Below are 13965 nucleotides of genomic sequence, written 5' to 3'. Positions count from 1 at the left end.
TGTGTGTGTGTGTGTGTTTATGAAAAGAGATGGAAGAACGGATTAAAGCAGGCCTTTTGAAAGATTTTGATACATGATATTAGAATAAAATAAACAAAAATAAATAAACTCTAAAAAAGAATATAACTAATAAAAAGGAAATAAAATAAACAAATTTAAAAGTATTTCTTACATCTGCATTTTTCTGTACATGTTAATAAAATCGTGTAATAAATCAATGTGCTATTTTCGCTGAAACGACGAAATATGCAAAGGACCAGCGGGAGAAAAAATTCTGAGCTAAAATGACGATTCTTATATTGTTGGATGACTTATTTATGCTATTCACGTTTCGGGAGGGTTTCGGCGTACATGATGCGAATCGCGTATTAAGCGTACGTATCCCTCGACGGTTGCCCTGACAAATTGCGAAGACCACAATACCATGCTTGTAAGCGTACGCTTGCTTAAAAAAGAAACGAGAGAATCAGCAACGAAATTTTTCGGCAGGTATAACGTGGCGCGTTTCGTGGCACAAGCAAAATTTTTATAGTATATTTTTTTGTGGACCGAGAGTTTTTTTTTAATTTTGTAAGGTACGGTATATTTTGACGCTTGAAGACAAAATTATATGTATATTACGGGAGTGATCCTTATTACACATAAGTTATTTAAAAAATTTTTATTGAGCAACTCTCAAATTGAGAAATATCACATTCAAAAAAAGTTCGCAGACAAATAAAAAATAATTCACCGTATCTCAGAATTTAGAAACAAATATAAGCATCCAAAATATATATATTACTAAGAAAGAAGAAAATTTAGTAATATATCTATATCTTAATGTTTCAAAATTAAATTATAATAATATATTGTAAATTAAATTACAATATATAAATAATTTATGAAGAAAGAAGTTATAATATTTAGTAAAAATGTTTAAAATAATAATTTTTTTGTATTTTAGGAATTCTTTTGGCTTATTAAATTATTCAAGCAGTTTGCCCATGCACAAACTATTCGAGCCTATACGTAAGCTTTATTGAATAGGTAATAAGTAGTTGCTGAAAAATTTAGACGTTTTTGATTGATATATGACGTTCCGACGAAACAATAATCCAATTTATTAGTTTTGTAAGGTCTCGATAAAGTTTTACGCGTGACTATATACGAAATCGCATTAGTACCGATACAAACGCTCGAAAATGCTAGAAATTCTCATTATGCTGAAAGCGGTAAGATACGAGACCGACTCATCATTGATCTTTCGAATTCTGAGGTCTGCCCTTGGCCAGTCTTAGCGTCGAGAATTCTACTTATATTCAATAGACGCCTGTGTGCGATTTACATGCTCGGCATCGTTACGTGATGCGATTCTCTACCGCATAAACGAGATATGCACTCCGATTCTTCTTATAGGTATGTATTCATATATGTAGAATTTTTTATATACGTAGAATTTTGTCAAAGATACTGGAAAATAGAAATTTTTTCCGCTGCTAGTATCAATAGTAGAATCGAATGGCTACTTCTGCTCAGGCAGCAGGTACAACAATATTCGCCAACGATTTCTCTATGCAATTTTTGATAAAGCGATATAGCACTCTATTACTATTACAGCTATTTATGCCATATGATGAGAAAGAGAGAGAGAGAGAAAAAGAGAGAGAGAGAGATATCACTCTTCTATCACGTTAATAACAATTTAATTAATTAATTAAAATTATAATATAATCTTATATTTTTTAATATTTAATTTTCCAATCTTGTCCAATCTTACGCTTCTCTAGCTCTCATTGTATTAAAAACAAATTTTGTAGCTGAAGGAAGGTGCATGAAAGTGATCGATAGATATATAACATATAATAACATATGTATATTAATATTAAAGTAAAATTTGATTCTCTTTATTAATCTTTTGCGTACCACCTGTTGATTTTCATTAATATATTACACTCGTTAGCGCGGTACTCCATATATATAAATTTTCATTTAATAACATCGTTTACAGTAATATATTATTTATGTACGCGCGTGTGTTTACCTTTTTATCTTTACAATTAAACCGTTATATAAGTCATTATTCAAATTACATTATCGCGATCACAATTAAATTTTTCTAATTAAATTTGCAACTTGAGAGCCATATATTGATGAATCATATAAATATAGAAACTGTACTTGGTATCATATATTTTTATATTAAAACAAAGCATGCAATAACTTTATTAATTTTATTTGTTCACACACACACACACACACACACACACACACATCTTCAATCATTTTTCACATAAAGCCGACAAGTCTATAATTTAATCACAATTCTCTCTTATTTCGTGCGAAAAACAAGAGTTACTGGAAAAAAATGCAAATTATTATAATTAAATCATACAAAATTCTGTCATCGCCGAAAAATTGCTCTACAGTAGGTAATTATACAATTGAAAAAAATATGATGGTTAAAAGTTGGAACAAAATTGAAATAAACCTATTACCGCCGCGTAAAGTGAAATATTGCTACTCGACTAAAACTTTGTTTGTCTTTATAAATTGGTCAATAGTGCGTTGTCTTTTAACATAATGATTATTTTTTCTTCATTCGGTGTGTCTTCTCTCACCGCGTTCTTGATTTTGACAATATTAACAGTATTAGTTTATTCAAGAATAAAAATTGCATCTCTTTGAGTGGTAGCTTTTTTCTCGGTCTCTTCTTTTCATGGCCGACCAACGCTACTGCTGGAATAATTGACCTAAATATACCGCAAAAATAGCGGATCATAAATTACATGGGCTCGACGAGAGTGCACTTGACACAGCACTGTCGCCACACGACTACTATGTCGGAGAAAAAGACAGAAAGATGCAAAGAGGGAAGAGAAAGAGGAACAGTGACTGAGAAAGATGTAGGGGAGGGAAAAAGAAATAGGGAAAGAGAAGAGAGGACGTTCTATTGAAGGTTGCCAGCTCTCTTCCGACGTGTCCTCATTTTAAGTAGAAACGAATGGAAAACTGCCGTACCAGTTGATATGCGAATCTGGAAGGAATACAGCAATCGAAGAGTCTATACGCCGATGGCTCGCATATGAATCGTCTATTACATCCAAGTTTATTTATAAGTTATACGATATCTATGGTTTACATCACAATTGTGAGCAAACTGAGCAGACTATCTAAAGAAAAGATGAACAGGATTGTGAAAACATTTCAAGATATAGGATTTTTATCTTAAATCGATAAATTTATAGCATAAACCTTTAAATGTATACATCTTAAATGCATCTTAATGTTAAATTATTATTTGATAGATGTGTGTAAAGTTAAAAAAATGTAATCATGTACAAATTATTAAGATGTAAATTGTGTAAAAATATCAAACTATACTCTTTCTTTCTTATATTACTATTTTGTATTTATTTTCTATTTTATTATTGCAATACCAGTCATTGAATTTTTTCCTGCGTAAAAAATTACTTTATTTTTATTTTGTCATGCAGAAATATCACATAGGTAATTATAAAATTTAGTCCAATAGAGATAATCCACATAACTACTCATTTTTGCAGTGCTCAATTTATGAAAAATATATTCATAATGTATTAGCTTCAGATATAAAATAATTACAGAAAATGTTAAGAAAAAGTCTTTAGATGCTGTAATATTAAATTAAACAAACAGCTTCTTAACTTAACAACGTTCATATTGACATCATTTGTTGCGAGAAAATGTGTCAAATAATATTGTGTGGTAGTATATTATATATATATATAAAAATAATGAAATATCTCTCGAATGTTTTGAAACAAAATGTTCATTGTTGCCATACAACTTTATACCGATTATTCTGTTTAAATTACACACATATATCTTGCAGTTAATCTCCAAACACATTCTAATGAAAAGAATATCTTCTCTGTAATATGCAATATGTTTGCAAACGCTTATACATCTACTCGCTTGAATTGCGATAGCGATAGCGATAGCAGATTTAAAAATTGTTTTGTTGATTTTCTTAAGAATGTTTCTCTGTTTTTTATTTACAGATTCCGAAGAGTATACGTATATATGACGACATAGTAGCATTGCCAAAGCATTGTTGCGAGCTTGTTTGCGTTCCTTTCGAATAAGTCTCTTCGTACACTTCGTAAAGACCTGAGCGATCGCGCTGGTTGCAGGAGCTCAAGACGTGAAAAAGCGATCTTCCCCCTTGCTCGAATCGAAAATGAACGCCCGTCAGATGTGTCAACTAGTCGGGACTTCCGTCACCTAAAGTCATTTTCCTAAAACTCTTCGACCGAAAGGAGAAAAACTAAAGTATTATAGAGGACGGTCAACGCTCAGTGTAGACTAGGATTCAGCCGCCAACTCGCCTTTGGGCGAGCATGACCGCGGAAACGACGTTCGATCCGGCGGAGATTTCCTCGTTCGACGTGACACCGCTATTGGACGTCACTTCGACCGAGGAGAATCCTTATGGCAATAATACCGAGGTGAATGCGGTGGCGGTCAACTGGTCAGACATGCCTTCGGCAATCGTCAAAGTCTGCATCCTCGGTTCGATTATCGCCACGGCGCTGTTCGGTAATCTGCTGGTGATGGTGTCCGTGATACGGCACAGAAAGCTACGAATCATCACCAACTACTTTGTGGTCTCGCTAGCACTGGCGGATATGCTGGTGGCAATGTTCGCGATGACCTTCAACGCTAGCGTGCAGGTGACCGGCAGATGGCTTTTCGGCTATTTTATGTGCGACGTCTGGAATTCCTTAGATGTCTACTTTAGCACTAGCTCGATACTCCATCTGATGTGCATCTCGGTGGATCGATATTATGCGATCGTGAAGCCACTCAAGTATCCCATCAACATGACGAAGAGAGTGGTGGCGTTTATGCTACTGGCCTGTTGGGTGTCGCCGGCCATCATTTCCTTCGTGCCGATCTTCTGCGGCTGGTACACTACGGAAGAGAACAGCGTGCACAGGCACAAGCATCCAGAACTCTGCGAGTTTAAGGTCAACAGAATATACGCTATACTGTCATCAAGCATATCCTTCTGGATACCGTGTACCATCATGGCGGTCACATACTTTGCTATATTTAAAGAGGCTAACAAGCAAGAGAAGCAGATGCACAGCAGAATGGGCAATGCCATGTTGCTCAGTCACAGACCAAGTAAGGATCTTAATAATTTAAATGGAGAACTAAACAGTGCCGGATCGTCAAAAACATTAACTTTAAATGAGATCAACACCGAGCATTTACACACCCCCACAAAAGATAAACATATGATGAAGATGAAGAGAGAACACAAAGCGGCAAGAACGCTGAGTATCATTATGGGTACCTTCATCCTTTGCTGGTTGCCATTTTTCCTTTGGTATGTGCATTCAAGTTCTTTTAATAAAACACTACATGTATGTGTGTCAATGTGCTCGTAATTGATTAATTCTAATGTGTATTTTTAACCCTAACGGATTACTCTCTTAATTTGATAGATGACACAATCGATAGATTTATCAATATTTTATTTATGTTTGATTATACATATTAGTAAAATGTTTGTTTCTTTTTAACGTATATAAATACAACTTTTTATACATACAGAGTGATCTATTATTAACGATGATATCGGAAAAGTGACGATTCTAAATCAGATAAAAAGTCAAAGATGTAACAATTTTTCAATGTAAGGCATTGTTTTTAAGAAAATCAATTGCAAAAAACTTGGAAATATTTTTAGTCATTTTCGAAAAATATTTTTTAACTACATTACAATATATAAATTATCCAACGTATTTCAATGTGTATTGACTATTAAAGTATGAATTAACAAATTCAATTTTTTGTTTATATAACATAAAAAATGTTGTTATAAAAGCTACTTGTAACATGTCAAGAGAAATTATTTTTTCTATTTAATCGGATATTTTAATTTTATGTATACATATTTTAATAAAAGGCAAATGAGGGTAATTGAGTAAGAGAATGAGAGAGAAAAAGAGAGAGAGAATTGTTGTTGAATTAAATTTATCAATTTGTAACCCGTATTATACAAATTAGACAAATTGAAAGCAGAAAAGGATATTTTCAATTTACCAGTTTCGTCATTTAATTTTTTGAAAAACAAAATTATAAAAAGTATTTATCTAACATTTTTGATTTATTTTTCTTGTACCCTTTTTAATTATACCATCATTAACAGATTACTTAATACAAAATTTAATAATAGGAAACAGAATTTAAATTATATTTTTTTAAGGAATTTATTTTTTATTAGAGATACAAAACAGTCTTACAGGAACTTAAAAAGCGCATCAAGTTGCTTAAATGTAACCCTCTAGCTGCATACGTGGGTCTACGGCGTCCATGCCAAAACAACGTCTGCTTGTAACTTGAGAACCAGCAATCCTGCCTATCTGGCTCCCCCCTCTAAAAAAAGTAGGTGGGGGAAGGAATCCAAGGACCCAAAGCCGCTTCGAAAGATAAACATATCGCTGAATGCCGAGCGAGTCAAATCTCGCACGGACGTCTCAGACCCAGGTATACACTCGACATAGTCTTTATCTGTCAGTAACAATGTTGCAATTATTTATGATAAATGTAATTGTTTTTGGACAAAACAATGTTTCTTTAAAAGATTTTGATAAATAGTTGCTTCTCTATAGTTTAGTTATTCCCAAAAAATGGAATTTCGGACGGCGACCGAAGCTCGGTGGACGAATTTTTTTCAACATATTCTACATATTGTATCATAAAATTGTAATAAATTATTTAAAAAGTCATATACGCTATATTATATATAATTTTATCTTTAATTTTTTACTTATCAACGATGTTCTCTACCTAAAAAGTACTATTTTGACCCTCCTGAATAATTCAACTTTTTTGAAGATATCAATTTGCACTATTTTTCTTCTTGAACACTTATCTTTGAAGTAAAAAACCTTAAAAGGATTTTTTATATTGCATAGAAAAAGATTACAAAGTTTTAAAGAAATCCATCTCTTTCCTTTATTCTTATTCAAAGTTTATTAAAAATAAAATATTAAATAAACGATGTTTATCAAAATGATTATAAAATCGTCAACTACAATGTTGACAGATGTTTTGTGAATTTTTTCAGATTTTTAAAATACTTTAAAGTAGGAAAAATAATGTCGGACGCGACAGACCCACGTATGCAAGGTCCCAAAAAAAAGTACACAGCTGGAGGGTTAAAACAAGTGTTAAGTTTGAATAAAATAGTTTTCATATTTCCCATTGCTCTCGAGATTTAAGTTTAAAAATAATTAATCTTCTGTCTTTGTATTTACAACATTTGTATATAGACAAATAATTATTAATTCAATTGTTAGGTACGTCATTACAGCGCTTTGCGGCGAGACTTGTCCGTGTCCCAACGTCGTGATTGCGATTCTATTTTGGATTGGGTACACGAATTCAGCATTAAATCCATTGATCTATGCGTATTTTAATCGCGACTTTCGAGAAGCGTTTAAAAATACCCTGCAGTGCGCTTTCTGTTCGCTCTGTAGACGAGAACCATCGGATCTCGAAGCGCTGGATTTTCGTCGGCCATCCCTCAGGTACGATCTGGTCTGACAAATTAAGGTATGCATTTCATTTTATGGCATTTTTCTTTCAAAACTTTATTACATACAATGCTACTACGTATGTTACTCGATAAATTAAAGTTGCCCTTGATACATTCCAAATTAATTAAAGTAAGGTAGTTAATATTATATTTATAAAATTATAACTTTTTGACTTCGCTGCAATGGGATATTTTGGCATATTATAACTACGATATGTGACGTGTTGAAGAAGCTCCATTGCAATCAAAATTAAGTATGTTATTAGAATCTTCAAACCTCAAAAGAAATTTGTTGTGTCGATTATGATTAAAAAGATATTGATGATTGACATAGAATCTATTGTGTCAAAGTTGCGACTTATATGTATATAGACCATTATAGATCTATGTGAAATCTTTTTTGATCATAGTCTCAAACTCTTAAAGATTTTTCAAGGCGCTGAATACCAATCTGATGTCAAAGTTGATGAATTCAAAATGGTCAAATTTTTACTTTTGATATTGACTCCGTTATTTTGAATTTATCATCTTTGACATCAGATTGGTATTCACCGACCTGAAAAATCATTAAAAGTTTGAATAATGTAATCAAAAAACATTTCACAGAGATTCTCAATGACCTATGTAAGCCGCAACTTTGCGATGCTCTATATGTCTAGACTCTATGTCAATCATCAATAACCCTCCAACCATAATCGATAAAACAAATTTCTTTTAAGAGCTGAAAGTCCCAACAACGTACTTAATTTTGATTGTAATAAAACTTGTTCAACACTTCACATATCGTGTAGTTATAATATGCCAAAATACAATAAAGTAACTCTTTTTGCAACTATTTGCAAATTTTTCGAAATTATGACGTGATAGAGCAATTTGGCAAACGGGATCGTATTCAGCACCCCAAAAAACTATGGGGAACGATTATTCTCGTTCTTGTGCTCGAAAAAAAGTAATTTTTTGTTGAACAGTGTAATAGAAGAGTAAAGATAAAAAATGCAGGATAAGTTGAGTATAAGTTCGAATTTATTACAAAAACGTTATATATTCGCAGTTCTAAGAAACGATCTCGTTAAACTCATAAGTTAAACCTAATTTAATCCGCGTGGATGTATGGCGTCATGTATCTCCATTTTCATTCCCTGCGCCAATTACTCCATTAGTCTGTTCAATTACATGTACTGCGTATCTCGCACGAGCTGCATCCGCAATGTTGCGCGACGATGATTGAACTGACAACTATATGAGAATCAAAAGATACTAAACGGAATGATTACCTTTCCATTACACAACAAATGTTTTTGATGCGCTAGTTTTTGTTTGAAACATTACGTAATATTAAAACATGATAATTCTTTTACTTATAAATCTGTTTATTTGACTTGATTAATTTGGTATATTAGTATACTGTTTTAGATTGGAAATTTAGCTGTAAATAGACAAATAGACAAAAAATATTAAATTTCTTTATTATTATACCATATACGGTATAATACGTTACGATGTACATGAATCTTTTTACCAAGTTATATTGTTTTAATTTGTTCAGTTTTAGTATCGAATAAAGTAGAATAATTATACTTAATACTATTATTTTTTATGCTTATACAGAATTATTAAAAAGATATGGAATGCGCAAATGTTATTTATCCATTGCATACAAAATGGCCCACGTACAGTGCCATCTTGTATGTAGGATAAGTAAAAGCTAATAGCAAAAAGACTTACTAAAAGATTAGTTTATTTCAAGTTTTTTCAACACACACACAACTCACAATCAGTTATACATATATATTATCGAAATATTATCCAATCATTAATATCAAACAAATCCGTTTATAATGATTTTACCGAAGAAATAACTTTGAATTTGCTTCATTTTGTTTTCAGATACGACGATCGCACCAAGAGCATATACTCAGAAACATACATAAAGCACATTGATCGACGAAGATCAAGTGAGTTTGGCAGCAGTCTTTGAGACAAAACAATGTTCCCAAGGTTCTAAGCGATTGCAAGAAATACATGTCTCTGTATAGACAACACTCACATACGTATCATATATAAATGCGCGCGTGCGCCAATTTAAACATGATCATACATACGCACAAAATACACACACACACACACACACACACACACACACACACACACACACACACACGCATGCATACACATAATCCTGCCGAAACATTATCCTCCACCACTTTGCCAAATAAACGAAAACGAAGAGGATAGAGAAGAATTCACCGTTTTTTTTTTTTTTTTTTACGATGACTATAAACACGCGCGAATATACCGGATATATCTCGCATAAAGTTCGAGACACGCATGTATACATAGATTATGTCGTATTGCCAAAGTTAGATTTTTAAGCTTTCATAGCCAATGAAAAGTATGTCGTGCTTCGTGAGGATCAATAAAATCGTGCCTGTGGAGGAACGAAGGAGATTCCGACTGAACGACAAACTTTGCTGAACACTTTGCGAGAGAAGAGACGTACCGCTTTTGCGAATATTTGGTAGGATATCTGAACAGATATAACTTTGAAAAGCTACGATAGAGAGCCCACAGTCCTGTAAATCTCTTAATGTATTTTCTTTCAAGTCGAAGATGTAGCTTTTTTCCCTCTTCGATGGCTTCTTTTTTATCTGAATCTCGCGGTTTTACTGACAGAATTGCTTTTCCTTTATAATGCTATATTACGATGATTCCTGCAATATATATTTCCTGCAATAAATTTATTCTATTTTTGAGAAACAATCTGACTTGACTAGTTATGAAATATTTATATTTATATTACAGGACGTTTTATGATTAGATGTGTATATCAAGACAATAAAAATAATTCACTTTTATAAAAATATATGCATACACGCATAGTAAAATTGAAATGAGAATACGATTAATTCTATAACAACAATACTCATTTATAAATATAAAATAAGTAATGATATACATACATTTATTTAACTTAATTCAATGTATTATTTATTAATTCTCTATTTAAAATGATACATATTCACAATAATCCTATAAGTATATATTATTGTTTAAGTATCGTTTTTTGTGGTTAACGTATCGTTTCGAGCAAATTGTTAAATTAAACAAATATTACTATAGTTTTAAAATTAATAAAGTAAAAAAAAGTGTGTGTGAGAATTATATGTTATTAAAAGAGAAAAAGATAGATACGGAATGGTCCAGATACCGTTTCAATAAGAATTAGTTAATCCGACACTAGTCATATGAATACATATATGAAGATTTATTATGTTGAATCCATACGTCTCTCTTTAGATCGCGATCAAACGAATGAGATTATTTAATTATTTTTGTTTTGGGTATATAATAAGTTGTGGAATCCCCACGTTGAATTTTACCTTTGTAATTCCGGTCAAGTTCCAATCGGCTGGCATTATGCCATGTACGTCTCTCATAACTGAGATACTGATAATGTTGTATTTCAAGATTATAAAGGATAATGTTCTATTAGAATTGATCTATACACAATCCTGCAACTAAGATTTAAAAACATATTTTTAAGTAGCTAAATATTAATTTGTGAATTATGTCTTTAAAAATTTTAGTTGAGCAATGATTGCATCAACAGTTAAGTGCATAAACTGGTACTTGTGGTATACATGGATACATATATATTATAACATTACATTGTATTTTTATAACTTGTCGAAAAAGTATAATCTTTGCTAATTCAATTATTGCGTTACACTTTAGTTATAAATATCAAAAGTTGCTTTTAACCCAATTATAGCCATTGCAAACATGAAGTTTTTGCCAATTTATTTTACTGTTGATTTTATTAATATCTCATCGGCATTGATATTACGAAATTAACATGTTATAAATAATATAATTAAAAACTTTCTCAGGACTGTAATTGTTATGGATGAAATCTTTAAACTTTTGATTATTATTTTCTGCTATTACAGAAAAGGCTATGTAATTGGTATAACGACAAGTCACAACAACAGTATTGTCGAGAATATATTACACGAAAACGAATTATATCGTGACGTATTGTGAACGCAACTCGGCGATTTGAGCATCTAATTTTTATGTAGATAATATCAAGATTAATTCGTTCCAAATAATGTTTGTCATTGAACCAAACAGTGTTGAAAAAAACGCAACGTTGTGACATTTAGTTTTTACAAATATATAAGTAGGTATATGTACAATTGTACATGCTTTCTTTCTCGTTCTTATCGTGATAACTGTTACTTCCAATCGGAGAGAGAGAGAGAGCGGGGGAGGGAGAGAGGGAGTGAGAGATAGTTAATCAAGCGATAAACGAAGAAGAAAACGGTTGAAAGAACTCAACTTCCAGAATGGCAAAGTAGCGATTGTGAGCCTTTATTCGAGTTCAATGAGCATATGCGCATTTATTTATATCTTTTGTTTCTTAGTCGCGTTAATTGTTTTGAGCAAAAATCACATCAATAAGTAACAATATCTCAAGTCCCCGTGATATTCGTAACACCGATCTAGAATCTAGTCATTCAAATATATGTGTAGAATCGATAATAATACAATCTTCAGTAATTGTCGATTAACGTTGTATCTGTGTTTCGCGTCGATCGTCTGGTGACAGTGAAATATTAGCATTAACTTGCCGTTTCACACGTGTATAACAACACGCACGAATAATTACTGCAACATTGGATGATTGGCAATAGCGACGAATTATACAATGTTTTCGATCTTTAGTTGCAGTTACATATTTACAATCGAACGTGGCACAATTATATGTATGTATAATGCCACGCTAATTGTTTTGCCAATTTTATCGTCACAGTAATTGATTAAAAGAAAATATTTAGTATGTACACTATGTACAGTAAAGAGAAAATGCTCAATAATGTTGTTACTAATAATCTTCGGCTATCGTAAACTTAAGCAGTTTTAATTTTGATCAGAAATGATTAATCGCAATAATAACTTTAATTGGATTATTGAATTTGCTTGTTGAACATTGAAAACTATTGATTGTAATAATAAAATTTCAAATTTAGTTTTATACTTATTGTATAACTAACCAAAATGCTTTAGTTTTGTTTGTTACATTTTGTTATTTAAAAAATTCTTTTTGTTACTTAAATATCAAATATAATAATTGTAAAAAAGAAATATGGTTACTCATTTCTGATATCGATATTTACACAATCGCCTGTAAGAAACATACATATTTACTATTTCAGTTAAATAACGGGCAATATATGTCGCAACACTGACAAAAAATTTAATCAACGTAATTATCGTAATATAGTACAACAAAAATATCTGCAAGGCCGGCTACGCAAATTTTGTTTATCTTTATCTTCATTAATAGTTTGCTCGTAAAGAGCAATTATCATTGCGGAAAATGAATCTTCTCTTGCAAGAAAAGAGAACAGAGTCGATGCAACAACGTCACTTTTTCGTATAAATTGCTTGCTGTATTAATGTGATAGAATTTGTATACAGTTTTTATTTTAATTTATTCAATTTGAAATTTGTCTCTACGTCAATTTATGATTTCCTTTAAGTTATTGTATATTTTATATTAAACAATTAATAATTTAAAGCGTCATGTTATACACACATATGCAATTATTATCAAATAATTTTCAAATAATTTACATACTAATTTTATGCTTGTTCTCATAAAATATAGTACTTTCAAAAGGGAAGAGATAAATAATTAATAATTAATATAGAAAGTTTGTTTAGATCATTATATGTATATGATACTATTGTATATGTATGTACATTATTGCTTTTCTTCTGTGATAAAGATTAGGAAACTTGTCGAATTTTATTATTCATTATTGTACATACTTTGTAAATATGTACGTATATTATTTCGTATTCTTTCGTAAGAAAAAGAAAAATAATACTGAAAAGACTAGCTGTGCAATAATTATACTGAAAATGTATTGTTCTGTTTTGATAACTATTTCTTAGTTCTAAAGGCGTATTAACAATCAAATATAATGTATCGATCGTAAAACTTGTAAGCTATAGACAAACGATATAAGAAGAAATTAACGCATTTTGTTCTATTACCTTTTTATCTGTTATGTCGCAACGTGGTATCGCGCGCGCGGTTAACACAGTAATAATATCATCAATTTATTTGTTCGATTTCTTCGTATTATTTTTTGGATTTTTACTTCTGTTGGAAAAAAAAGACAATATAAGAAAAATGCAATCATTAAGCAATAAGGTAAATTCAGATTATGCCTGTTTATGTATAGGCCTAAAAAATCATTTATTATATTTGGAAGATAATTTATTTGCAAGGCATATTTTAATAATATTTTATCTAGGACATATCAACGCCACGTTGCGAGAAAATGTGCACAAATATTTTGTACGTATAAATAATAACG

General features: G+C 31.4%; 1 protein-coding gene across 12 annotated transcripts in view; it reads left to right on the top strand.

Moving 5' to 3' along the window:
• LOC112467497 (octopamine receptor beta-2R-like) overlaps positions 1-13621 on the top strand; it is a 35236-nt gene extending 21615 nt beyond the window's left edge. For 11 of the 12 annotated variants that reach the window (XM_025036156.1, XM_025036207.1, XM_025036197.1 and 8 more), the window contains exons 3-5: positions 4023-5356; positions 7335-7565; positions 9461-13621. In XM_025036156.1, coding sequence (XP_024891924.1) covers positions 4362-5356; positions 7335-7565; positions 9461-9551 — 1317 coding nt within the window. In that variant the 5' untranslated portion in view covers positions 4023-4361 and the 3' untranslated portion in view covers positions 9552-13621. Of the gene's footprint in view, positions 1-4022; positions 5357-7334; positions 7591-9460 lie in introns of all 12 variants that reach the window. The other variant, XM_025036230.1, reaches the window with a different exon arrangement.
• Positions 13622-13965: the final 344 nt, after the last annotated feature.

This window comes from Temnothorax curvispinosus, unplaced genomic scaffold (assembly GCF_003070985.1).
Source record: "Temnothorax curvispinosus isolate PA1 unplaced genomic scaffold, ASM307098v1 QBEX01001663.1, whole genome shotgun sequence".
Taxonomy (NCBI): Eukaryota; Metazoa; Arthropoda; class Insecta; order Hymenoptera; family Formicidae; genus Temnothorax; species Temnothorax curvispinosus.
This window is presented reverse-complemented; position numbering and strand designations above follow the sequence as displayed.